This window comes from Moschus berezovskii, chromosome 1 (genome assembly GCF_049115385.1).
Source record: "Moschus berezovskii isolate FMDL1 chromosome 1, NW_MosBer_1.0, whole genome shotgun sequence".
Classification (NCBI taxonomy): Eukaryota; Metazoa; Chordata; class Mammalia; order Artiodactyla; family Moschidae; genus Moschus; species Moschus berezovskii.
In genome coordinates, this window is record NC_142460.1 from 58371676 (window position 1) to 58396605 (window position 24930).

The 24930-nt window shown below is 39.4% G+C and overlaps 1 protein-coding gene across 1 annotated transcript in view; it reads left to right on the top strand.

Moving 5' to 3' along the window:
* Positions 1-23563, top strand: part of NSUN3 (NOP2/Sun RNA methyltransferase 3) — a 70344-nt gene extending 46781 nt beyond the window's left edge. The window contains exon 6 of the mRNA XM_055393952.2: positions 12843-23563. Within this exon, the coding sequence (XP_055249927.2) occupies positions 12843-13113 (271 nt within the window). The 3' untranslated portion in view covers positions 13114-23563. The remainder of the gene's footprint in view (positions 1-12842) is intronic.
* Positions 23564-24930: the final 1367 nt, after the last annotated feature.

Below are 24930 nucleotides of genomic sequence, written 5' to 3' on the forward strand. Positions count from 1 at the left end.
AAGAGAGTTCCAGAAAAACATCTATTTCTACTTTCTTGACTATGCCAAAGCCTTTGACTGTGTGGATCACAATAAACTGTGGAAAATTCTGAAAGAGATGGGAATACCAGACCACCTGACCTGCCTCTTGAGAAACCTATATGCAGATCAGGAAGCAACAGTTAGAACTGGACGTGGAACAACAGACTGGTTCCAAATAGGAAAAGGAGTACGTCAAGGTTGTATATTGTCACCCTGCTTATTTAACTTATATGCAGAGTACATCATGAGAAACGCTGGGCTAGAGGAAGCACAAGCTGGAATCAAGATTGCCGGGAGAAATATCAATAACTCAGATATGCAGATGATACCACCCTTATGGCAGAAAGTGAAGAGGAACTAAAGAGCCTCTTGATGAAAGTGAAAGAGGAGAGTGAAAAAGTTGGCTGGAAGCTAAACATTCAGAAAACTAAGATCATGGCATCTCGTCCCATCACTTCATGGGAAATAGATGGAGAAACAGTGGAAACAGTGTCAGGCTTTATTTTTTGGGGGTCCAAAATCACTGCGGATGCTGATTGCAGCCATGAAATTAAAAGACGCTTACTCCTTGGAAGGAAAGTTATGACCAACCTAGATAGCATATTAAAAAGCAGAGATATTACTTTGCCAGTAAAGGTCCGTCTAGTCAAGGCTATGGTTTTTCCAGTGGTCATGTATGGATGTGAGAGTTGGACTGTGAAGACAGCTGATCGCTGAAGAATTGATGCTTTTGAACTGTGGATGTGAGAGTTGGACTGTGAAGAAAGCTGATCACTGAAGAATTGATGCTTTTGAACTGTGGTGTTGGAGAAGACTCTTGAGAGTTTCTTGGACTACAAGGAGAACCAGTCCATTCTAGAGGAGATCAGTCCTGGGTGTTCATTGGAAGGTCTGATGCTAAAGCTGAAACTCCAATACTTTGGCCACCTCATGCAACGAGTTGACTCACTGGAAAAGACTCTGATGCTGGGAGGGATTGGGGGTGGGAGGAGAAGGGGACGACAGAGAATGAGATGGCTGGATGGCATCACCAACTCATTGGACATGAGTTTGAGTGAACTCCGGGAGTTGGTGATGGACAGGGAGGCCTGGCGTGCTGTGATTCATGGGGTCGCAAAGAGTCGGACACGACTGAGCTACTGAACTGAACTGAACTTATCCCTAACACTCCCCTCCCTTCTAGCCTTACTCCTCAGAGGCAACTACTTCTAATAATTTGTTCTTTATTTACTTTTCAAGTCACTATAAAATCTCTAAGTAATATTTATCCTTTATTATTTCACCTATCAGCTTTAGAGACCCACAGTATTTTATTTTATTGCTTCTCAGATACTCAGTTTTTACAGATTGAAAGTTTGTGGCACCATTTTTCCAGCAGCCTTTGTTCACTTTATGTCTCTCTGTCACTTTTTGGAAATTCTCACAATATTTCAAACTTTTCATTATTATTGTATTTGTTACTGTGATCTGTGATCAGTAATCTTTGATGTTATTATTACAAAAATATTATGACTTCCTGAAGGCTCAGATGATGGTTAGCATTTCTTAGCAGTATTTTTTAATTAAGGTATATACATTGTTTTAAGACATAATGTTATTGCACACACTTAATAGACTATGTATGTGCATGCTCAGTCACTCAGTCATGTCCATCTCTTTGCGACCCCATGGACTGTAGCCTGCCAGGCTCCTTTGTCCATAGGGAGTCTCCAGGCAAGAATACTGGAGTGGGTTGCCATGTCCTCCTCTAGGGCATCTTCCCTACCCAGGGATCAGCCCAAACCTCCTGCATCTCCTGTACTGGCAGACAGATTCTTGAGCTATCTGCCAGGCCAGATTATTTGACTACAGTCTAGCTTTCGTAGCTTTATATGTACTGGGGAACCAAAAAAGCTTGTGACTTGCTTTGTTGCGACATTTGCTTTCTTGTGGCCTGGAACCGAACCTGCGGCATCTCCAAGGTGTCCCTGCACTGACTGCTTGCTGGGGCTTTTCTCACTCACCCCCCCTCAGCTCTTCACACCACTCTGCACCTTGTGTTCTCACCCTGTTAGACTTTCTCCCTCGGTGAGCTCAGAAACTTAGTACTGCACACTTAGATCTACGTTCCTGTTCTACTGGTGGTAGAAAGTGTCTCTAAACACACTTTGAAATAATCTTTTTTGCAATAATCAGGGCATTTTCTCTTGATTTCTCTTTCTGTAATATAGGAGCATGTACACCCCTACCGTGTCTTTCATTTCTCCCTTCTACTTCCCAGTGTCTTACACCTGCACCTTTACGTTGTCAAGGTTGACAGCATTCTTTCTGAGATTCTATAATCTGTTTTGAAAATTACCAGGATCAATCTATGGAGTGATTCTGAACATTGAGGGCCAGTGATATAAATTGCTTAATATTGTAAATATTGTTCACTCCAGAATGGACTGATATGTTAGTATTAAATTTCCTTCTCTGTTGGTCTAATGTTGTAATCAGAGCGACACTGAGGAAATTTTCTCACAGTCAGGTCAGGCGAACAGACTCTTCCCCTTCATCTGCTTCTCCGCCACTTCCCTCTTTCTCTTCTCCTCCCTCCCTCTCTCTGCCCCCACCCCATCCCCACCACCCCAGGTACATGGACCGAATCTTCAGTGTTTTCCCAGTTATTTCATTCCCTCGCTCCCTGCTCACTTCTCCCTGGAGTCTCTCTCGCCTTTGATCTGGAGCAGTTACTCTCTAAGGGCTTCCAGGCGGTTATCATTCTGGGACTTCACTCCCTTCCCTGTGGTGTTCACTGATTTCTGTGTCACCTTTCTCCCCTTTCTTGATTTACCTCCTCATTTTGCTAGAGGTAAAATTTCTGAGTCATCAGATAGCTGAAAGCTTCTTCCTCCCTCCTGTATATTTATTTGACAGTATGGCAAAAAATAGCACCCACTTTAAACTGCTTTTTCCCCAGCATTTGGAGTGCGTTACTCCACAGATGCCAGTATGATTCCTGGGCCATTAGAGGTAACCAGTTTTTCTCTGTGTAGGTATTTAGCATTTTTCCTTTGTCCTCAACGTTTTAAAATTTAACAGTACTGCATCTAAGTGTGTGTGTTTTTCATTGATAAGTTTGGCATTTTGACTGTGTTACGTGAAACCCTCCACACCCTCTCCGCTTAGCTCTCTCTGGTCTCATCCTTCCTCCTCTTTCCTCCCTGCGTTACAGCCACTCTGGCCTCCTTCCCCACACATGTCTGTCTCTGCACTGGCTAGTCCAGTTGTGCAGAATGTTCTTCCCTCAAATATCTACATGGCCCACCTCCTTATCTCCTCAGGTCTTTGTTCAGATGTCGCTTCCTGAAGTGTCACCCTTTTCTAATTATCCTATTTAGAGTTGCAATACCATATAAGTACTCCTAATCCTCTTGAAAAAAGAAAGTGAAGTCTCTCAGTCGTTTTGGACTCTTTGTGACCCCATGGACTATATAGCCTACCCGGTTCCTCCATCCATGGGATTTTCTAGGCAGGAATACTGGAGTGGGTTCCCATTTCCTTCTCCAAGAGATCTTCCCAATCCAGGGATTGAACCTGGGTCTCCCACATCGTAGGCAGATGCTTTATCATCTGAGCCACCAGAGAAGTCAATCCTCTTGCCTTGAAAATTAAATCTTATCCTGATTTAATTTTCTTCATAGAACCTCTCACTAAGTTAAAAATATATGCAAACTGTGATATTGTGATATATTTCATATTTGCTCCTGGTTTCAGGCCAGAGCTCCTAAAACCCTTGTAATTTCCTAAGTGATGAGAGTGATAGGAACGTCTTATTATAATACCTGGTTTTGGTAAGGGTGAAAGGAGCAATGTTTGTTATTCATAACAAGCCCATTTCAACCATACCTTATTTTACATTAATGAGGTGGCTTTTGTATAGCCCCTAAGGATAGGGGACCGGTTGCCAGGGAAACTGACTATGTGATTAGAGGTTGGAACTTTCAGCGCCACCCCTTACCCCTTTTGAAGAGGGGAGAAGGGGCTGGAGGTTGAGTTCAATCAAAGTGGCCAATGTTTTAATCAACTGCATGTTTAATGAAGCCTCTATAAAAGCCTATCACTGAAGAGATTTGGAGGGCTTTCAGGATGGAGAGGAGGTGCTGGGAGGGTAGTGTGCTTGGAGAGGGCATGGAGGCTCTGCTTGCCTCTCCCAGACTTTGCCTTGTGCATCGCTTCCATCTGGCTGTTCCTAAATTGTATCTTTTAATAATAAATCAGTATTCAGAAAACAAAGATCATGGCATCTGGTCCCATCACTTCATGGGAAATAGATGGAAAAACAGTGGAAACAGTGTCAGACTTTATTTTTTTGGGCTCCAAAATCACTGTGGATGCTGATTGCAGCCATGAAATTAAAAAGCGCTTACTCCTTGGAAGGAAAGTTATGACCAACCTTGATAGTATATTAAAAAGCAGAGACATTACTTTGCCAACAAAGGTCCGTCTGGTTTTTCCAGTGGTCACGTATGGATGTGAGAGTTGGACTGTGAAGAAGGCTGATCGCTGAAGAATTGATGCTTTTGAACTGTGGTGTTGGAGAAGACTCTTGAGAGTCCCTTGGACTGCAAGGAGATCCAACCAGTCCATTCTAAAGGAGATCAATCCTGGGTATTCATTGGAGGGACTGATGTTAAAGCTGAAACTCCAATATTTTGGCCACCTCATGCGAAGAGTTGACTCACTGGAAAAGACTGTGATGCTGGAAAGGATTGGGGGCAGGAGGAGAAGGGGACAACGGAGAATGAGATGGCCGGATGGCATCACCGACTCGATGGACATGAGTTTGAGTGAACTCCGGGAGTTGGTGATGGACAGGGAGGCCTGGCTTGCTGTGAGTCATGGGGTCGCAAAGAGTCGGACACGACTGAGCTACTGAACTGAACTGAACTGAACATAGTAAGAGAGCCATTCTAAAAAATTATTTAAGGTAAGGAGAGGGTTGTGGGATCCCCCATTTTATAGCCAGTGGGTCAGGAGTGCCAGAGACTTGAACTTGCAGTTGGCATTCAAAGGACAGTCTTATGGGACCAGCTGTATAGTGTTAGAATTGAATTAAATTGTAGGACATGAAGTCAGTGTTTGCAGAGAGCTGGAGGATTGCTTGGCAAGGGAAAAACACACATGCAAACAAACACACGTACATACATATATATGTATGTGAGTGTATAATTATGTGTGTGTGTTGCTATGTATGTACATATATGTATAAGTCCTTTGTATTAGTTTGCTAGGACTACCAAAACAGAGTGCCACAGACTGCATGGCTTAAAACAACAGAAATTTCTCACAGTTCTGAAAGCTAGAAGTCTGAGATCAGAGAGGCCTTAGGGTTGGTTTTTTCTGAGGTCTCTGCTTGGATAACAGTCTTCTCCCTTGGTCTTCCTTCTGTAATTCTGTGTCCAAATTTCTTTTTCTTATAAGGACACTGGACATATTGGATTAGAGCCCACCCTAATGATCTCATTTTAACTCTGTTACGTCTTTAAAGATATTATCTCCAAATACAGTCACATTGTAAGATACTGGGGGTTAGGGTTTCAACACATGAATTTTAAGGGGACACAGTTCAGTCCATGAGAGACTTAATGTTTATTGTCTAGCTCCTCCAGTTGGAATGTAAGCTTCATGAAAGTTAGGGTTTTTGTTGTTGTTGTTGTGTTTTAATGTATATCCAACATCTAGAACAATGCCCAGTACCATAAAAGATGCTGAATAAATAATAATGAATATTCTAGCCTTTTGATGAGTTAATCTGAACACTTATTTTCATCTCTAGAAAATTCTTTTCTTATGACTGCACTAATTCAAGTCCCCCCCCGCCCCCGCCAATTCTCTGCTATCTTTCCGGTACTCCTATTAACTGAAATTCGGACCTACTTGATTTGTCTTTCCTGTCTTGTTTGCAGTCAATCCATTGTTACACTTTTTTGGAAGGTTTTTCAACCATAACTTCCAAATACTCCTGTAAAGCATCCTTTACTTTGATAAACATGTGTTTCATTCCTCAGAGCTCTCTGCATCAGTTTCATGGCATTCTCTTATTGTTTTTGCGGGTGCTGTATTTTTGCTGACCTTTCTGCATTTACTAGGTCTTGTTATTAATGTCTCTTTTGTTCCCTCAATTTTCTGTTTCTTTATAGGCCATTTTTTGTTAGTTTCTTTTATTCTTTTTTTCTTAGTTCATTTATTTTTGGTTGAGGATAATTACAATATTGTGTTGATTTCTGCCATACATCAACCTGGATCAGCCATAGGTGTACATATGTCCCCTCCTTTTTGAGACTCCCTCCCACATCCAACCCCACCCCACTATTTCTTTTATTCTTCATCTCACATATTACATAAGCATTTCTCTTAATTATCTGTCATTGTACATTTTTATTTAATAATGGGACAATAAAGTATGTGGAGGTTTTTTTAAGGGATGATATTTTGGCCTAGTGATGTGACTTTATGATTTGCTGAATGCAGAGGTCTTTGGTTTATGGGGTGCCTTCAGTTCAGTTCAGTCGCTCAGTCATGTTTGATTCTTTGCAACCCTGTGGACTGCAGCATGCGAGGCTTCCCTGTCCATCATCAACTCCCAGAGCTTGCTGAAACTCATGTCGATCGAGTTGGTGATGCCATCCAACCATCTCATCCTCTGTCATCCCCTTCTCTTCCTGCCTCATTCTTTCGCAGCATCAGGGTCTTTTCTAGTGTGTCAGTTCTTTGCATCAGGTGGCCAAAGTATTGAGTTTCAGCTTCAGCATCAGTCCTTCCAATGAGTATTCAGGACTGATTTCCTTTAGGATTGACTGGTTTGATCTCCTTGCTATTGAAGGGACTCTCAGGAGTCTTCTCCAACATCATAGTTCAAAAATATCAATTCTTTGCTGCTCAGCTTTCTTTATGGTCCAATTCTCACATCTATACCTGACTACTGGAAAAACCATGGCTTTGTCTTGATGGACCTTTGTTGGCAAAGTAATGTCTCTGCTTTTTAATTCGCTGTCTAGGTTGGTCATAGCTTTTCTTCCAAGGAGCAAGAATCTTTTAATTTCATGGTTGCAATCACCATCTGCAGTGATTTTGGAGCCCGAGAAAATAAAGTCTGTCACTGTGTTCATTGTTTTCCTTTCTATTTGCCATGAAGTGATGGGACCAGATGCCATGATCTTAGTTTATTGAATGTTGAATTTCAAGCCAACTTTTTCACTGTCCTCTTTCACTTTCATCAAGAGGCTCTTTAGTTCCTCTTCACTTTCTGCCATAAGGGTGGTGTCATCTGCATATCTGAAGTTATTGTTATTTCTCCCTGCAGTCTTGATTCCAGCTTGTGCTTCATCCAGTCTGGCATTTCACATAATGTACTCTGCATATAAGTTAAATAAGCAAGGTGACAATATACAGCCTTGATGTACTTCTTTCCCAGTTTGGAACCAGTCCGTTTTTCCATGTCTGGTTAACTGTTGCTTCTTGACCTGCATGCAGGTTTCTCAGGAGGCACATAAGATGGTATGGTATTCCCATCTCTTTCAGAATTTTCCAGTTTGTTTTGATCCACACAGTCAAAGGCTTTTGCAAATTAATAAAGCAGAAGTAGATGTTTTCCTGGAACACTCTTGCTTTTTCGATGATCCAGCAGAATTTGGCGATTTGATCTCTGGTTCCTCTGCCTTTTCTAAATCCAGCTTGATCTGGAAGTTCTTAGTTCACGTATTATTGAAGCCTAGCTTGAAAAATTTTGAGCATGTTTTTTCTAGCATGTGAGATGAGTACAATTGTGCTGTAATTTGAACATTCTTTGGCATTGCCTTTCTTTGGGATTTGAATGAAAACTGACCTTTCCCTGTCTTGTGGCCACTGCTGAGGGAGTGCCTTAGGTCTTCCTAAATAATTATTCAACTTTCTTAGATTAAACTTTTTCCAGTTTTCAGGGAAGAGATAAAATTGTCCTTATATGCAGGTAGCATGATACTATGTGTAGAAACCCTAAAGATTCCACACAGAAATTACTAGCACTGATAAATGACTTCAACAGTATAGCAGGAGACAAGATCAACATACATAATTTAGTTGCATTTATTTATATTAACAATGAAATGTCAGAAAGGAAATGTTAAAAAAAAAAGCAAAGAATACCTTGTAAAATCACACCGCTCGCAAAATACTTAGGAATAAATGTAAAGAAATGAAACATTTATATACTAAGAAGTATATGAAACATTAAATAAGGAAAAGGGAGATGATTCAAAATGGAAAGATATCCCATGCTCTTGGATTAGAAGAATTAATATTGTTACTTTGGCCGTACCACCCAAAGCCATCTGTAGTTTTAATACAATCCCTATCAAATTATCTGTGACATTTTTCACAGAAATAGAAAAAATGATCCAAAAATTTATATGGAACCATAAAAGACCCAGAATTATGAAAGGAATCCCGAGGAACAAAAACAAAGCAAGCATAACCCTCCACGACCTCAGACAATATTGTGGAGCTTCAGTAATCAAAATGGTGTGGTGGCACAGAAACAGACATGGGTCAAGGGAACAGAACTGAGAACCAGAAATAAACCCACACAGCTATGGACAATTAATCTTCAACAAAGAAGGCAAGAATATATAATGGAAAAAATACAGTCTCTTCAGCAGGTGGTGTTGGGAAAGTTGGACAGTTGCATGTAAATCAATGAAGTTAGAACACTCCCTCACACCATACACAAAAATAAATTTAAAATTATTAAAGACTTAAATGTGAGACATGACACCTTTCAGTTCAGTTCAGTCACTCAGTCGTGTCTGACTCTTTGCGACCTCATAGACCACAGCACGCCAGGCCTGCCTGTCCATCACCAACTCCCGGAGTTTACCCAAACTCATGTCCAAAGAATATAATCAATCTGATTTCAGTATTGACCATCTGGTGATGTCCATGTGTAGAGTCTTCTCTTGTGTTGTTGGAAGAGGGTATTTGCTATGAACAGTGCATTCTCTTGGCAAAACTCTTTGTTAGCCTTTGCCCCGCTTCATTCTGCAGTCTCTTGGCAAAACTATATTAGCCTTAAGACACCATAAACTCCTAGAAGAGAACATAGACAAAACATTCTCTGACATAAATTGGACCAATATTTTCTTAGGCCAGTCTCCCAAGGCAATAGAAATAAAAGCAAAAATAAACAAATGGGACCTAATCAACTTAAAAGTTTTTGCTCAGCAAAGGAAACCATAAACACAACAAAAGACAACCTACAGAATGGGAGAAAATATTTGCAAACAATGCAACTGGCAAGGGTTTAATATCCAAAATATACAACTGCTCATGCAGTTCAACAACAGCAACAACAGAAAAATGGACAGCTCAGTCAGAAAATGGGCAGAAGACCTAAATAGACATTTCTCCAAAGAAGGCTTACAGATGGCCAATAGGAACATGAAAAGATGCTCAGCATCACTAATTATTAGAGAAATGCAAATCAAAACTACATTGAGGTGGCACCTCACACCAGTCAGAATGCCCATCAATAAAAAGTCTACAAATACCAAATGTTGGAGAGGATGTGGGAAAAAGGGAACTCTGCCGCAGTGTTGGTGGGAATGAAAGTTGGTGTAGTCACTTTGGAAAACAGTATGGAGGTTCCTCAAAAAACTAAAAATAGAGCTGCCATATGATTCAGCAGTCCCACTCCTGGGCATATATCCTGAGAAAACTGTAATTCTAACGGATACATGCACTCCAATGTTCATAGTAGTGCTATTTACAATAGCCAAGACATGGAAACAGCATAAATGTCCATTGACAGATGAATGAATAAAGATGTGGTATATATATGTAATGGAATGCTCCTCAGCCATGAAAGGCAATAGAATGATGCCTTCATGTATGAAGGTAGAGATTATCATACTAAGTGAAGCAAGTCAGAAAGAGAAAGACAAATACTGTGATATCACATATATGGAATCTAAAATATGACACAAATCAACTTATCTGTAAAACAGAAACAGACTCACAGACATAGAGAAAAAATTTATGATTGCCAAGGGGGTCGGGAGGTGGGGGAGGGATAGACTGGGAGTTTGGGGTTAGCAGGTGCAACCTATTATACATAGAATGGATAAACGAGGTCTTACCGTGTAGCACAGGGAACTATATTCAATATCCTATGATAAACCATAATGGAAAAGAATGTATCACTGAATCACTTTGCTATACAGCAGAAATGAACACAGCATTGTAAATCAACTATACTTCAATTAAAAAAACACCTTCCAACTTTTTACCTGGCTGTCCAACTTGCCATAAATAGGAGTCTGAAATCTGTAGTTAGTATACATGCTTTGAATTGTTATCTTTGTTTTCACGTCTTACTCCTGTAACACCGCGTGCTTTTCCTCTGTAGTTTGACAGGTCAGATTGTGCCCTCTGTGGCTGCAGTTCTGTCTCCACTCTCTTCATTCACTCCTCCTCCTCTGTCTACATGGCATATTTCAGAAAAGGGTTGAAATTCACTGTTAGTTAATGAGTTTCTCAGTCCTTTTTACTTTATTGTTTTGAGTTAGTACATTTTTCAGCACATTATATTTAAGGATGTCTAAAGGAGAGAGGGGGAAAAAATCTTGTCATCAGTTTGCCTGTCTTGAGTTAGAATTTTTCAATCCTTTAATAATTGAATATAGAAAACAGAATTTGAACTTACTTTCTGTAAATGGTACAGAATTCACCTGCAGTGCAGGAGACCTAGGTTCGATCCCTAGGTTGGGTAGATCCCCTGGAGGAGGACATGGCAATCCACTCTAGTACTCTTGCCTGGAGAATCCCCATGGACAGAAGAGCCTGGAGGGCTACAGTCCATGGGGCTGCAAAGAGTCAGACACGACTGAGAGACAAAGCACTGTGAAAGTGAAAGTTGCTCAGTTGTTTCTGAGTCTTTGCCACCCCATGACTATACAGTCCGTGGAATTCTCCAGGCCAGAATACATGAGTGGGTAGCCATTCCCTTCTCCGGGGTGTCTTCCCAGCCCCGGGATTGAACCCAGGTCTCCTGCATTGCAGGCATAATGTTGGTCTTCATTAGAAGCCTCAATTATTGGGATGTGTTCTAGTTGTTTAAATATAGGTGTGAAATGGGTCTGTCTGTGCTCTTGAATCCAGTAGAGAGAAGTTCTTGATTAGTAACTTCTCTGGGGTTATAACCATAGTAGCAGGACTAAAACTTCTCTAGTTTTCTCTCTCAGTAGATGACCTTGCTTCCTACTCCACTCTTATCAAGACGATTTATCATGAACTTCCATTTACCTTAGAACATCCCAGTTCCTTCTCCCTTGTTGTTTCAGATGAAGAGCTGGAGTCCATCTTTTCTGAAGCAATCTCCTCCATTTGAAGCCTGAAGTCCTGGGACTGTTCTCCTGGATCTGCATCTGCAGATATGTTCAAATCTTCCCCTTGGTGTGGGGAAAAAACCTTCCTTTCCATCTTTTCCTTGAAGCTACATGTTCGGCTGGAGAAGCCGTCTAAATTTTGTCTAAGTTCTGATTGCTTTGCATATAGGCATTCTCTTGATGTCTGTCTTTAGTCCACTTTTTTCTCTTGTCCTTTTCCTGGGAAATCCTGTTTGTTCCCATAACATCATCTATTACTGAATCCTAACCACTTTCTTGACATCCAGGTGCTCCATTCCACCTACCCATTAGTTCAGTTCAGCTCAGTTCAGTCACTCAGTCGTGTCCGACTCTTTGCGACTCCATAGACCACAGCATGCCAGGCCTCCCTGTCCATCACCAACTCCTGGAGCCTCCTCAACCTCATGTCCATTGAGTTGGTGATGCCATCCAACCATCTCATCCTCTGTTGTCCCCTTCTTCTCCGGACTTCAATCTTTCCCAGCATCAGGGTCTTTTCCAAAGAGTCAGCTCTTCTCATCAGTAGGCCAAAGTATTGGAGTTTCAGCTTCAACATCAGTCCTTCCATTGAATATTTAGGACTGATCTCCTTTAGGATGGACTGGTTGGATCTCCTTGCAGTCGAAGGGACTCTCAGGAGTCTTCTGCAACACCACAGTTCAAAAGCATCAGTTCTTCGGCACTCAGCTTTCTTTATAGTCCAGCTCTCACATCCATACATGACCACTGGAAAAACCATAGCCTTGACTAGACAGACCTTTGTGAACAAAGTAATGTCTCTGCTTTTTAATATGCTGTCTAGGTTGGTCATAACTTTCCTTCCAAGGAGTAAGCATCTTTTAGTTTCATGGCTGCAATCACCATCTGCAGTGATTTTGGAGACCAAAAAAATAAAGTCAACCACTGTTTCCACTGTTTTCCCATCTCTTTGCCATGAAGTGATGGGACCAGATGCGGTAATCTTAGTTTTCTGAATGTTGAGCTTTAAGCCAACTTTTTCACTCTCCTCTTTCACTTTCATCAAGAGGCTCTTTCATTCCTCTTCACTTTCTGCCGTAAGGGTGGTGTCCTCTGCATATCTGAGGTTACTGATATTTATCCATTAGTGCCACACAGTATATTCCAAGGAAGCGAGTTACTCCATACTCCACCTCCATCCTCCTGTCCTTAGAAGAACAAAACAAGAAAGTGCGCAAACATACTCTCTGTCTTCCCCATGTGGATTGGTCTGATTATCATTTTTCTAGTCACTCAGGGATTTATTAGAAAGGAATAGTTGTAAGACTATACACCCAAAGTTATTACAGTCAGAGTCAGAGTACGATTAATTTCAAGTACATAAGCTTTCTTGCCCTCAGCCTCCATAGTTCTATGTTAATGTATCTAATCAATCTGCATTTTCCTGATTACACACAGGTCTGCAATTAAGGCCTTACGTCCTGGAGGGCTGCTTGTATACTCTACGTGCACACTTTCCAAGGCAGAAAATCAAGATGTGATCAGTGAAGTTTTAAACTCCTACAGAAACATCATGCCTGTGGACATTACGGAAATGGCAAGGACTTGCTCCCACGACTTCACATTTGCTCCCACTGGCCAGGAGTGTGGGCTCTTGGTGATTCCAGATAAGGGCAAAGCCTGGGGCCCAATGTATGTTGCGAAATTGAAAAAATCATGGACGACTTGAAATTGGAGATATGCCTTTTGTGAACCGTTCCATTGATAACACATGCATGTATTATATTTCTTTTTCTAGTCTCTCTGCATGTTAACGTTTAAATAATAATGAAGTCACTTTCCCTGGATCTGATTGGAATCCTATTTAGTTAATACTGTGGCATTTCAGAACTTTTCAGGTGTATTTTTTTTCCTAGAAATGTTTCTATAGTAATGATTTAAGACGCTGCAGATGGTGTTTGTTCTATATAATCTACTGTATTTTACTTTGCCTTTTGTAGTTAAATTAATAGTCATATATGGTTTTAGGTATAAAATGTTTAGAAATACATTCTATTCATAATGTTGGTGCTTTGAACCTTTAAAAATGCACATTTCCTAGCCCTCATCATTTTTCTCCTTATCAAATATACAGATTCTCTGAGGTTTTTTTGTTCCCTTTTCTGTAAGAACTGATTGGTATTCTGACACTAACTTCTTCGGCAGCAGTATTTCTAGATCTAGCAAAATAAGTTTCCTATTTGCCAAGTTGTTTTTCGTTAAGAACTATCTTCTGTTTACTGCAAAGGTCAGTGACTCTATTGACACCAGCTTTATTTCTCCCCCGTTATTTTTTTTTGTATTCACAAATACAGATTGAAAGGGTAAATTATGTTGAAAGGCCGTTAGAACAGCAGATTCACATGCACATGTTAACTTTCGACATTCAGCTTGTAGAATAATGGAGTCTATCCAGCAGGCTATAAAGCAAGTACTTGAAACAAAACCAGTATGATTAATAACCACAATAACTGAACTATATTTGGAGAGTTTTGCTACATAATTGCAGTCATAATGAGCACTACAGAATCTGATTATCTTACAGTTGCAATCTGGAGGGGCTTTTTATTTCACTCCGTTATGAAATGTTATCTGAGAGTATGATGTCACATATTAATGCCCAAGAGGGAAATGCCTAATGAAAGTGGATTATACTATGACCAAAACCCAGTACCATTTATGAAGTGGCTCTCCTTGTTTACACATATCCTGGGAATATTGTGTACTTTTCTGTGTATATACTTAGAGTTTTAGCCTCAGGTTTGGATCATCTGTTTTCTCTAGAAATTGCTTCACTCAGAGTCCAAACATATTTTTGCCACTATTAAGAAACATTAGGTAGTGTATTTTGAAAGATTCCATCTATTTAAAAATAGCTTAAAAAAAACGGTATAAATACAAAATTCTGTTAAATCTGAATCTTTTTGAATTATTACAGTCTGTGCATTTACACTAGAGACTGTTTACTCATTTATTGTTTTGTTGTTTGATTTGCAAACCTATATAACTGGGGAGTCTTAGAAAGAATTATTTTTGTACCTTCAACCAATATATTTGAAGAAAAGCTGGATCTCTTGGACTCAATCAGATATACCAGGTAAATACAGAAGAGTAATAATAATGGAAAAGATTTTTTTTGCCTCTGTGTGTGTGTGTGTGTGTATTTAGTTTGTCCTCATTGGTTTGTTTTTTCAATTTGGAATCCTGCCTTCACTTACTGTGATGTTTAAAAAGTCCATTTTGTGTAGATTAATCGGAAAGTAAGTTGTCACATTGCACTTTGTTGAATGTCATTGTTTTCCCAACACAATGCCTAATCTGAATACTTGGTATGTCATTGGATTAGGCCTTTCTGTGATTCCTGAAAAATGCAAATTTAGATATATCTATAGCTGTGGCTCAGAGGTTAAAGCGTCTGCCTCCAATGTGGGAGACCCGGGTTCGATCCCTGGGTCGGGAAGATCCCCTGGAGAAGGAAACGGTAACCCGCTCCAGTATTCTTGCCTGGAGAATCCCATGGACGGAGAAGCCTGGTAGGCTACAGTCCACGGGGTCGCAAAGAGTCAGACACGACTGAGCGACGGAACGGAAAGGATAGCTCACTATTGTTAGCAATAATTATAGTGAAACATCTGACAATTCATTGAGCAGTAAATATTTTTCTTTGTTACCTTTTTGAACTTTAAAACAACTCCAAGAGTGAGTATCGTGACTACTTTTTTGAATGAGAAAACCCAATTTTAGTGCTGTTCCTAGCTGGCCAAATCTATGCTGGTAAATAAAGAATGGAACCAAGATTAAAATTAGCTTCAAAGTCCAGCTCCTTCTCACTCTTCTGCTGTCTCACGGAATATAGTTTATAGGAAGGAATCCTAAAGATTACCAACTGGCTTTAGCCTTATTCTTCATTGCTCAGCTTTCACCTTATATGCAATTCCCTATTCTCAGGGCATGAAAAGGTTAAGTAACACTTGAGGGAAGAACTCCAACTTTGAAGTGTTTCAGGCCCTGTCTGAAAGAAGTACCTCTTGTGGTTGCAATACCCAGAAATCTCCCATAGAGATAGTCTATGCCTTCCTTTCCTTTGCTGAATTGAAGAGTAGGAATTTGGAGCAGCCTTGCAATGTCGACTGAAAAGCAAGGAGTAATTGATATTACTTTCTGTGGCATTGAGTTACTTTCAGACTAGCTTTATAAAAATTTAGGTTGCTTACCAACACATTAACTTCTCTGCCATCAGCACGCTGAACAGCCCATAGTTTCAGAAATAGACTGTGAATAAATGTAATGCATTTAAATGGTTTGTACTGACTTTTTAAAGCATCAGATATTATCAGTGGCTTGGAATCAAGGCAGCCTACAGTTCTTTATACTATTACGTATCCATATAGCCTTATACTGAAGATTGCATGTTACTCCCTTAACAGTATTATGAAAAATATCCTTTTGTACAATGTCAGCAGGCATAAAATAATAGATACCACAACACTTGCTACACGAAGTAATCACAAATCTAATAGGCCCTTATCCAAGAAAGACTTTATGTCTGGAGATAAGCATCAGATAATCTGCATAGGCTAATGCAACTCATCTGAAATACAAAGAGAAAATTGGAACCAGTACCAACAATTTTATTAGATGCCAAGAAGTCCTTTGATGCAGTTGAATGGGAGTACTTGTGTTATATGTTAGGTAAATTTTGCATTGGGGATGAATATAACAGATAGCAGAATTTATGTTCATCTCATTTATATGGTTCAAATCAATGGTTTACTCTCTTCTTTTCCTTGCCTTATTGCTGCACTGGGGAGGGAAGTAAGGATGATGCCCATTACTGATGTTACTTTTCAGGCTGACATTGGCGCTCTAATATCACCCAGATCCCCTGAGTATCTGAAGGATATTCAGATGAAGGTTCACAAGTTAACTAATGTCTGCTGATTATCTACTACTTGTGCTGAAAGCCCTAACAGCATCTGTCCTGAAAACATTAAAAGTGATGTCAGAATTTGGAATGCCTTCAGGCTGCAAAGTCGGTGGGAAAGAATCATAGATGCTATATTGATAAGAGTCATTTCTATTAATATTACTTATGCAACATTTAGAATGGAAATTTTAAAAGAATTGATTTGGGATTCTCACTAGGGAATGATTAAACTATAGAGTGGAAAAGCAAACTTAAAAATTGACCTGTTAATTCAATGCTAAGATTTTGTAAAAAGAGGTTTCACTAAATCTAAGGGGGAAGAAAGCCTCGTGGAGCATATTCCTCTTGAAAATTTAATTAGCTCAATCAAATATTAACTCCATACCTTTCTGTAACGTTTCATAAATGAAGGAAGTAATTTCCTTGGTCATGTGAGATCATATAGCCATGTTGAAACTGGGTGAAAGCATAGGCTACCTTAGGAAAAAGACCATTTGCCTCATTGGAAGCTGTTTGATGGCAAACGTCATGACTCAATTAAGCTTGCTATGGCTTGTCAAAAGGAATTTTCTGCTGCATATTGCTGTGGAAGAGCCCATTACACACAAATAACTATATAACCTAGCAGAATCAACAGACTAAAACTGTATAGCCTATTGAAAAATAAGAAACATCCAGCTTCTTAAAAACATCCTAGTTCTTAAAAACAAGGGAAAGTCAAATTGCAGATATTAACAAGAATGGGCAAATTAAGAGGGATTAGCAATAGTGATAGGAGGAAAGAGGGACTGGGCTTGTTTTAGCTTATATTTGCTAAGGGATGCGATTGTTCATTTACTCATCCAAAGTGTTACTAACCTTTGCAAAATGATAAACTTTACCCTCATTCTGGTACTACAGTAATTTCTGGGATCAGGGACTGAGGAATGAGAGGACCGGAGTACTTGTGCTGACTCATAATTGATGTTAGTAGGGCAGGATTGCTATGGTCTTGTAGCTCATAGCTGTCAATGCTTAAGAAAAGGGAAGGCTGGTGGCACCTAGCTCATATGCCACTGGAAATTGTTTTGTGTGATATTTTTAGCCATGACAAGCCAATATAACTAGTTTCATTGATAGCCACCCCTCTTGATCATAAAAAGTCTTAAGTGTAAATCCTGCTGCTGCTGCTAAGTCACTTCAGTCGTGTCCGACTCTGTGTGACCCCATAGACGGAAGCCCACCAGGCTCCCCAGTCCCTGGGATTCTCCAGGCAAGAACACTGGAGTGGGTTGCCATATTTCCTTCTCCAATGTGTGAAAGTGAAAAGTGAAAGTGAAGTCGCTCAGTCGTGTCCGACCCTTAGCGACCCCACGGACTGCAGCCTACCAGGCTCCTCCATCCATGGGATTTTCTAAGCAAGAGTACTGGAGTGGCTTGCCATTGCCTTCTCCGAAGTGTAAATCCTAGATTATAACAAATGTGTTTAACAAACACAATGTGTGTGCATTCTAAGTTGCTTCAGTTGTGTCCAACTCTTTGCGACCCTATGGACTGTAGCCCAGCAGGCTCCTCTGTCCATGGGATTCTTTGGGCAGGAATACTGGAGTGGGTTGCCATGCTCTTCTCCAGAGGATCTTCCCCCACCCATGGATATAACCCGTGTCGCTTGCATCTTCTGCATTGGGAGGCAGATTCTTTACCACTAGTGCCACCTGGGAAGGCCAATAAACACAACTGACATACCGAAACTACCTGTCTTCTTCAAAGTGATGACTTTTTATCATATATCCTAGCAGAAATAGTTTTTGTTAAATCTTGCCTGTGAAGCTATGCCATAGATGCATTATTTTCAGCTACTTAGTTAACCTGACAACATAGAGTTAACAGGTTCTTTTTTCACCCCACAGTATTCAATTGGCTGAAGCTACTGTTGATATAGTTTTCAACCGAGGTGATATTTGAACCAGGAGAATGGTTCAGGAGAGGTTTAAGTGGGGTTTGGAATATCACTCTGGGGTTGGGTCTAGATTGAATCTGTCTAGCATGTTTCAGAAGCAAAGGACACTATTACAGTCCTGAAGGGTTATGGATACACTATTAGGAAAAACATTACAACTCTCAGCAAAGTTTACACATTCATCTATCTGGTCACACTCCCGACATTTGATGAGGACTTTAGCATCTAGCTCATATCTTCCTCACTGGAACTCCTATCACAGGCTGAATTCAATATCACTGTGGGAAACCAGTCAAACATTCCACCTTCCTGATTCCTTTACTGCCTCTTGCCCAATGGCTTTCGTCTCCAATTGTCTTCAACTTACACTCCTGCAAATTTCCTAGAATTTGGCATTATCTAGAGCCACACTCTCCAATGGACTTTTCTGTATGATGGAGATGTTTTATCCACCCTGGCCAATACAGACAATGTGGTAGCCCTGCATGGTTATTGAACACTTGAAATGTGGCTAGTGTGACTGAGGAACACAATTTTTTAATTCTATTGAATTTAAATGTAAATAGCCACATATGGCAAGTGGCTCCCATATTGGACAAAACAAATCTAGAATTTTTCCATTTAGGAAAAATTAATCTTAGTCCCTTCTGTTCTTTCAGCTTTCTTACTCTCTCATTCTCAATAAAACTGCAGTCCAATTTTCTTGGCACCCCTGTTCTTAAATCCTTACTGTCTTTCCTGGTTTCCTCTCCTTACCCATCCTTGACCCTATGGTTGATAACTTAAAATTTTTCTCACAGTGCTTTCAGCTCCTTCATGCTTTTGCATTCTGTTATGTCTGGGATTTAAACTTGCAACTCTCGATAAGTCCAGAGGTCCATGCTTACACTGATGTATGGAGATGGATGATCATTATTTGGGAAAAAAAGAAAATCATATAGTAGTGCAGATTGATGTTTTTTGTAAATTCACACACCTGTGCAGATTGATCTCACTACACATGCATGCTCACTTGCCTCTCCTAAGACTTTAACTTGCTCAATAACTTTGACTGTTCTTTGGCCAGCTTCCTTTTCCATTCTCATTAATGACTTTTCCCAGCTTCCACTGTTCTCCACAACTCATCTGTATAAACACTCTGCTCTTTTCTCTCAGAAGGTGCTCCCACCTCTTAGTTCCCTGAGAAAAATTATGGCCATCGGAATGAATGTCCGAAATCTTCCCGGGTGTATACTCCTCATTCTGTTTAGAAGCACCACCATCCTGTCCTCACAAGTTGGAAACCTGGAAGTTAATCTTTTCTCTTTCCTCTTCCTCACTCTCACCTCTTGATAATAACCAAATCTTCCTTTTTTATTGTTCTCTCTTGGTATTTTTGGCATTGCCTCAGTTAAGGTCACCTGAACTATTGAATTTTCTTCACAATTCACCTTTCCACCTGCTGCCTCACACCACACCATCCATGCTCTCTACTGCAGCTGAAGCAACAAAAAACCCTACAACAGAACCCCTGCTTAAGATTTTTCGGTGACTCCCCATTGCCTTCAGGATGAAATCTGAGTCCTTTTAGCATTTAATACTAGGTTCTCTTGCTATGAGATCTCTCACACACAGATATACATAAACACAATTACATGCTTTTTGGCCTCATAAAAATATGAATAATTCTACTGAGGAAGTCTGTTATCACAGTGTATAAAGTGTTCCAGCTTATTGATTGAATACTTAAAGGATACCCTTTAAATAACTTGTATTTCCCACTCTATAATTAGCTAGAGTTCTTCTAGAAGATATGATGTAATTTTTTCAAAGTGATCTAGACATTTTAAAATAGTATTTTTTTTTTTTGCTCTTATATTCCTGTCTGAAAGCTGTATAAATATATTTTTGGCTGCAATACTTAGTTTTTTTTTTTTTTTTTAATGGCAAATGGAAAGAATAGTCAAACCATTTTCAAAAGCTTGTGCATTTGACTGAGAGATGTAAATTAAATAGAGAATCCACTATATTATGGGCATGCTTAGGCATGCATACAGTATGGGAAAATCTCAAAATGAAATAGGCTCAGTAATAAGGTTGGAATGCCAATGGATAAATCCATAATTGTCTTCTGGAGGATGCTTCAAACCTACAAGGAATATCCAAGGGCAGAACAGTAGATGAGAATGTCTTAAAATAGAAGGAAGTTGTACTTCAGCACATCAAGGACAGTAAAAAAACAGATTATTAAAGTAGCACTTGCAGAATGATAGAAAAATCTTATTCTCTGTAAACTTATCAGTTACTCCAGGGTTTTTTGTTTTTTTTTAATGTGGAAATTGTTATTTGGAACTACTTCTGCCTTTAAATTGATCTGTGACAGTAAATAGGTCTTAAACTTTCTAAACCTTGGTTACCTAAGTTTTCAAGTAAAATAGATTATGGGAAGTGAAAATGTTTTGAGTTATTACTATATCACAGACAATTGTTCTAAGTATTTATTTAAGTATTGTTTTATTTAATCCAATCTCTTTTTAAAAAAATTTCTCTGGCCTATAGTTGAGTTAGAAGTTAAAGACTAATATTGGGTACAAAAGTCATGGGCAGAAAGAGACAGACAGTAGTAGAGAACTAACATAAATCTAAGAGACGTTAATAAATAGAAGAGGAAGATCCGAGTAGGCAATGGAACCATCCCAGGGAGAAGCAGGCAGGAGAGTCCAGTTGACAAGTACAGCTGCCCATGTCAGCTCACACTCTTTGGAGTTATATTCTGTTTTGCTCACATATCGATGTACCAGAGAGTCTGGTTGTTTCTCTTGCTTTTTTCTCAGTCTATTTCCAAGCATGATATTTTTCACTCTTATTGGTCTCAAACTTTGGTAATATAAGTACCCCTTTAGAGAGAAAAAAATTCTCTGCGGCCCCAGTGCTTTTATTAAGTATTTAGCTACAAACAGACCTGTGTAATATTCTGTATATTTATAGTTTTATACAATTTAAAAATCTATAACACCCTATAAAAATTTTAAAAGTTTTTAAAGTTGAAATAAGTAGCATTCATTTAAAATTTCAGATGATGCTGTTCTGTTGAAAACCTACACTGCCACTTAAAATCTGGGTATGATTATCTATTATTAAGGTATAGGGCTCTGGAGTTCAGTGTCTTGACTATCATGCATCCCATCATTTTTCCTCCAGTTTTCTCTATTTGGGACTTCAGAAAAATCTTTATTTTTGTGGTGTCTTAGGATGCCATTTTATCTCCATCTGTCCATGAATCCAGATTTGTTTATTAAGTACACTTTGAGGTTTGTTAGATTATTTTTCCACAAATATTTAAAATAGTACTACTTGGTTTTCACTTACTGATAACAGAAACACCATAAGCACTGGAGTGGTCAAGGATCTGCCTGCCCACTTGTAGGAAATGCAAGAGATGCAAGATTGATCCCTGGGTCAGGAAGATTTCCCTGGAGAAGGAAATGGCAACCCACTCCAGTATCCTTGCCTGGAAAATACCCTGGACAGAGGAGCCTGGTGGGCTGCAGTCCATGGGATTGGAAAGAGCTGGACATGACTGAGCATGCACACACACACACGCACATTATTGTGACTATCAAGATGATGTACAGTATGCCTCTGTGTGTTTTTTATTGAAGTTTAGAATAGTCTCAAATGAAATATAAAATTAACAAAATTCTCATAGGTGCTCAGTTAACTATGAATCATGAGCTTTGATGTGAGTAACACTTCTCTAGTCTTTACTGATATTCTTGAGTAGGAAAATGTGGAGCATCCTCTGACAAATGTGGCTCAGAGAGTTTGCCAGGAGAAAGAGAAGCATGTGGAAATCATAATTTAAATAAAAGGATAACATGTCTTTAGTCCATAGCCCTTCCCTACAAATATTTCTTTGCAGACTTTTCCTTTTTTTTTTTGCTTGCTGAAAGGATGGTCATGTAATGTATCATCCAACCAGGACATGTTTGAGAGTGGAAGGGTAAGCTATTAATAATTACACCAGGAAAACTGATGTAGGACTGTCACAAACACACCAGTCACATGGTCATCCTGTGGATGGGGCAGGGTCAGGGCAGGCACTCAATCATTTGAATAGAGCAAATAGATCTCCTGCTTCATGAGAAATACTTCTGTCCCTTCGCTACCCATTCCTGCAGTCCCCACTGTCTGCAGAAATGAGATTCTCCTCCATCTAAATAAAAACCTCTTTGCTAACAAAACGACTTCATGTCCACTTTTTTGCCTGAAATCTAAAGCATGAGGATATCCTTTTAATCAACAACTCAAGCTACACTCCAAACACTCTCTAGTGACTTCAATATGGTACAGTTTTTTATGGAGGCCTGACAAGATCCCAACTGAGATAACTAATAGTCAAGATGAAGCTAAGCTAAGGCAGTGGCTTTCAAATATTGTAAAGAAACATGAATCCCATATATAAGATGACACACACATATAAACCCATAGACACAGAAACTTTTATTACAAAATATTTATCTCTAAACTTGAGATGTGCCCCCCTGACACATACAATTGAACAAAACAAACAGATTCTGACTTAGTGGATTTCATGACCCACTAATGGTTTGTGACCGACAGTTTGACAACAATGCTAACCAGCAGCCATTCCCTTCTTCATCAAGTAAAAAGGTACATATCATACCATGTTAATTCATTTTCATATGCCTTCCCAGAACTTACTGTCTTGTTCTTGGCTCAAGTAACAGTTTTGGGACATTTAAATAAATGTCATATAAGACATTGTATACAGTATCATTCAAAGTCATTCCCATGTAAGGCCTTAATTATGAATTTCTCTTAGTTTTTAGTGAATATTTTCAGATTAGGAGTCTATGTAAATCATGTTATTTCCCATTTTGCCTTGGGTATAGAGAAACATATTTAAATTCCATATTCAACTGCAGTAAATATCTGTTTATCTCCCTTCACAAATCCCATTCTCCACCTGGCTTTTATTCACCCTTTATCCTCTTTATTTTGTTTAATAAAATGGTTATATTATAGAAGATATACTGGTTAAGTGTATATGTATCAGAGTCAAACTGCAGAGTTTGTGATGTTAGGCAAATAATTAACCTCTTTGTATCATAGTTTCCTTATGTTATCAGTAAAATGATAATCATAATAATATCCACAGTTACAGATTTTTGTGAAAGGTAAATAAAACGATACTTTTAAGTACTTGGAGCAATGCTTAGCCTATATTAAGAGGAAAATAAGTGAAATTTTTGGAGCAAATATAAAATTAGTTAAGGATTCCTTTATTTCTCAATCTTAGGTACCAGGAAATTCCCATAAATCTAGTGTCATCTGAAGTGAGTGTGTAAATGTGTTTCTGCGTCTTATTGCATAAGATTACTCCTTTGTGATATTATGTATGAGTTTGTTTTCCCACTAGTGTGTAAGAAACTTGAGGGTCAGGGGCTATCTTATCAATCTTTGAATTCCCCCGTCTCTTCATTCAGTGCTTTCCTAGCATAGGTGTTTCATAAATGTTTAATGAAATACATTAAACAGGACTTTTCAGTATCAATGAAGTAAGAAAGTTCTCAGTAGAAGGGAGTAAAAATCCACACAGAGTTTGATGAAAACACTTGAGTTTGACTTTCAGAACATTAGATGAAGTGGTGAGGCCAAAGTAGAATGCCCAACTTTCCTGTCAGTGGTGGTTCAGAACATGGGCATTGTTCGTAAATCTGGATGTAAAATCCTGTCTCAGTTACTTCCTACAAAACTTGGGCAAGTTATATAACCTCTTTAAACTTCAGATCCCTCAGCTCCAGAACAGGATAATTGATACGCTGTGAATTTAAAGTACTTAGCACAGTGTCTGATATATGGAAAGCAGATGTATTAGGTTTTCTTCTGCCGTATCACAGTCCACCACAAAATTTTTAAATTATTTATTTTAATTGGAGGCTAATTACTTTACAATATTGTAGTGGTTTTTGCCATACATTGACATGAATCAGCCATGGTTGTACACGTGTTCCCCATCCTGAACCCCCCTCCACCTCCCTCCCCATCCCATCCCTCTGGGTTGTCCCAGTGCACTGGCTTTGAGTGCCCTGTTTCATGCATCGAACTTGGACTGGTCATCTATTTCACGTATGGTAATATACATATTTCAATGCTATTCTCTCAAATCATCCAACCCTCACCTTCTCCCACAGAGTCCAAAAGTCTGTTCTTTACATCTGTGTCTCTTTTGCTGTCTCACATATATGGTCATCATTACCATCTTTCTAAATTCCATATATATGTGTTAATATACTGTATTGTGTTTTTCTTTCTGACTTACTTCACTCTGTATAACAGGCTCCAGTTTCATCCACTTCATTAGAACTGATTCAAATGCCTCCTTTTTAATAGCTGAGTAATACCCAAAGAATTGATGCTTTTGAACTGGTGTTGGAGAAGACTCTTGAGAGTCCCTTGTACTGCAAGGAGATCCAACCAGTCCATTCTAAAGGAGATCAATCCTGGGTGTTCATTGGAAGGACTCATTCTAAAGCTGAAACTCCAATACTTTGGCCACCTCATGCGACGAGTTGACTCACTGGAAAAGACTCTGATGCTGGGAAAGGTTGGGGGCGGGAGGAGAAGGGGACGACAGA